This window comes from Cebus imitator, unplaced genomic scaffold (genome assembly GCF_001604975.1).
Source record: "Cebus imitator isolate Cc_AM_T3 unplaced genomic scaffold, Cebus_imitator-1.0 Scaffold234, whole genome shotgun sequence".
NCBI classification, from domain to species: domain Eukaryota; kingdom Metazoa; phylum Chordata; class Mammalia; order Primates; family Cebidae; genus Cebus; species Cebus imitator.
Genome location: NW_016107549.1, coordinates 641,692 through 645,084, shown reverse-complemented (window position 1 = coordinate 645,084; position 3,393 = coordinate 641,692). Strand labels below are relative to the sequence as shown.

At 51.9% G+C, this 3,393-nt stretch overlaps 1 protein-coding gene across 5 annotated transcripts in view; it reads left to right on the top strand.

The window, feature by feature from the left end:
• CC2D1A (coiled-coil and C2 domain containing 1A) overlaps positions 1–3,393 on the top strand; it is a 20,070-nt gene that overhangs the window by 5,423 nt on the left and 11,254 nt on the right. For all 5 annotated transcript variants that reach the window (XM_037727544.1, XM_037727545.1, XM_017497662.2 and 2 more), the window contains exons 3-6: positions 457–572; positions 663–728; positions 1,300–1,434; positions 1,533–1,767. In XM_037727544.1, coding sequence (XP_037583472.1) covers positions 457–572; positions 663–728; positions 1,300–1,434; positions 1,533–1,767 — 552 coding nt within the window. The remainder of the gene's footprint in view (positions 1–456; positions 573–662; positions 729–1,299; positions 1,435–1,532; positions 1,768–3,393) is intronic.

Sequence of the window (3,393 nt, the reverse complement as noted above, 5' to 3'; positions counted from 1 at the left end):
TTTTTGAGACAAAGTCTCACTCTGTTGCCCCAGCTAGAGTGCAGCAGTGGTGCAATCTCAGATCACTGCAACCTCTGCCTCCTGGGTTCGAGTGATTCTCCTGCCTCAGCGTCTCCAGCAGCTGGGACTACATGCCACCACGCCTGGCTAATTTTTGTATTTTTAGTAAAGACTGGGTTTCACCATGTTGGCTAGGCTGGTCTCGAACTCCTGTCTTCCAGTGATCCTTCCACCTAGGCCTCCCAAAGTGCTGGGATTACAGGCATGAGCCACCATGCCTGGCCTGCAGAGCTGGGTTTTGGATTCAGGTAGCCAGGCCCCAGACCTGAGGCTGAATAAGGAAGAAATGAAATGGGGAAGTCGGCGAGAGGTGGAATCACCTAGCTTGTCAGGGATGGGAAATGGGGGCTCCTGATGGATGACCCTGGTCCATCTGCGGCATCTCCCTGCTGCCAGGTCCCCTGCCAATGGAGGCCATTGAGAAGATGGCCAGCCTGTGCATGAGAGACCCGGACGAGGATGAGGAGGAGGGGACCGACGAGGACGACTTAGAGGCTGATGATGACCTGCTAGTGAGTACTGAGGGCAGGGTGGGGGCTCTTAGCCCATTGCTCCCATCCAGCAGGCCCTCATGTCCTGTCCCTGGCCATGTGTTCCTGCAGGCGGAGCTAAATGAGGTCCTTGGAGAGGAGCAGAAGGCTTCAGAGACCCCGCCTCCTGTGGCCCAGGTACAGTTCAGGTGGCCCCGCTCCCTTCAACCACAACCGAACTGACAGCCCAGGGCTCAAGGCCTACCCTTTTTTTTACAAGATGGAGTCTTGCTGTGTCACGGAGACTGGAGTGCAGTGGTGCCATCTCAGCTCACCGCAACCTCTGCCTCCCAGGTTCAAGCGATCCTCCCACCTCAGCCTCCGGAGTAGCTGGGACTACAGCTGTGCACCACCACACCTGGCTAATTTTTGTATTTTTTGGTAGACATGGGGTTTCGCCATGTTGGCCAGGCAGGTCCTGACCTCAAGAGATCCACCCATCTTGACCTCTTAAAGTGCTGGGATTACAGGCATGAGCCACCGCGCCCAGCTCACTCTCATCCTTCACAGCCACGTGACTGACATCAGGCAGTAATAGGACACTTCTGAAACCCCATTCCCTCCACTGGGGAATGGGGACTATGATTTCTGCCTCACTGGGGCAGGGAGGCTGGTTCAGGGGTGGCATGTGGCTGTTAGGGCAGAAGGGGCTGATGGGGGCATCCCAAGTGGGGTCATCACCCAGACTGTGCCCCTGCCCCTCCCACAGCCGAAGCCTGAGGCTCCCCATCCGGGGCTGGAGGCCACCTTGCAGGAGAGGCTGGCACTCTATCGGACAGCAATTGAAAGCGCCAGGCAAGCCGGAGACAGTGCCAAGATGCGGCGCTATGACCGGGGACTTAAAGTGAGTGGGCAGAGGGCAGGGTACAGGGATCCCTGCCACCCTGATCCCCACACCAAGCTCTTGGCTTCTCCCAAACCAATACTCACACCTTGTCTCAGACGCTGGAAAACCTGCTGGCCTCCGTCCGGAAGGGCAATGCCATTGATGAAGTGGACATCCCACCGCCAGTGGCCATAGGCAGAGGCCCGGCGTCCACGTCTAGCTACAGCCCTGCCCCCACCCAGCTGGCTCCTGGAACCGCGTCAGCCCTGGAGTCCAGGGTCACCCTGGAGGGACCTCCTCCCTCTGCCCCAGCCTCATCTCCAGGCTCGGCTCAGCCCCAGATGCCCCCAGGTAGGTGGTGGGCAGGGCCGGGCTGATGTGGGATCTGAGTGGGCCGTGCAGCAGGAGGCTGCTCTAAAAGGTGCAGGCTGTGCCCTGATTGTGAGATATCTTTAACATCTTCAGTCCTGGGGTCCTCATGCCCCTGGAGTTCATGAATACCTTCCAAGCAGGACACAGATACCCAGAGAGGGTTTTTTTTTTTTTTTTTTTTTTTGAGATGGAGTCTCACTCTGTCCAATTATATCAGCTCCAATTATGTCAGCAAGAGGTACATTTCTGGCAGAATTTTACTCTTGGTATACAAAAAATATCAAAAAGTGCAGTAGGGGCTCAGCGTGGTGGCTCACGCCTGTAATCCCAGCACTTTGGGAGGTTGAGGCAGGTGGATCACGTGAGGCCAGGAGTTCAAGACCAGTCCTGGCCAACATGGTGAAACCCCGTGTCTACTAAAAATTCAAAAAGTAGCTGGGTGTGGTTGCGCATGCTGGTAGTCCCAGCTACTCAGGTTGCTGAGGTAGGACAATCACTTGAACGGGGACGCAGAGGTTGCAGTGAGCCAAGATTGCGCCACTGCACTCCAACCTGGACAACAGAGCACAACTCTGTCTCAACAAGCAAACCAACAAAACCAAAAAGCTCAGCCAGGTGTGGCGGCTCACACTTATAATTCCAGCACTCTGGAAGGCCAAGGTGTTTGAGGTCTGTCTGGGCAACACAGGGAAACCACATCTCTACAAAAAATTTAAAATTAGCCAGGCATCATGGTGCATGCCTGTAGTCCCAGCTACTTGGGAGGCTGAGGTGGGAGAATCGCTTGAGCCTGGAAGGTTGAGGCTGCAGTGAGCTGTGATCACACCACTGCACTCCAGCCTGGGCGACAGAATGAGACCCTGTCTCCAAAAAGAATTGATGTAGGTTTTGCTCAATTCCATGCTAATAATAATTGTAACAAGAATTTGACCTAGAAAAACACATTGTTTTTAACACTGAAAGATTTATGATCGCAGGAAATGAAACCAATACAATGTCAAACGTGAGTCCCTTCGACCTCCAAATGTTCAGGAAAGTAGCCTAAGTTGAAAGCAATGGGTCCAGTTGTTAGTCTGAAAAAAGGATACTGTGTGCTATTTTATGGGCGTTTCCAGATTTTGTAGGCAGTGGGTGGTGTCTTGATTGTGCTGTGTTATTTTATACTAAGAATTGCATGTATAACTTTAAATTTTGAGATACTTCCCCAGAAAACATATTGAGCATATTATTTGAAACTATAACTAACACTCTGTTTAAAAAGCACTGAATACTGGGTTTTGCAATTTTGCAAACAGACTGCATAAATGTATTTTGGTTGTAAAAATATACAATAGGGTAGGCAAAAAAGACTTTCAAACACACAGCTATGTCATGTTAGCATAAAATTCTGTGGGGGACGTGGATGGAAATAAGAGAAGACTGAAAATTCCCAACTGCTAAAAGTGAGTCCCAGGATATATTTAAAAAGTGAGTCGGGCATGGTGGCTCATGCCTGTTATCCCAGCACTTTGGGAGGCTGAGGCAGGCAGATCACGAGGTCAGGAGTTCGAGACCAGCCTGACCAAGATGGTGAAACCCGGTCTCTACTAAAAATACAAAAATTAG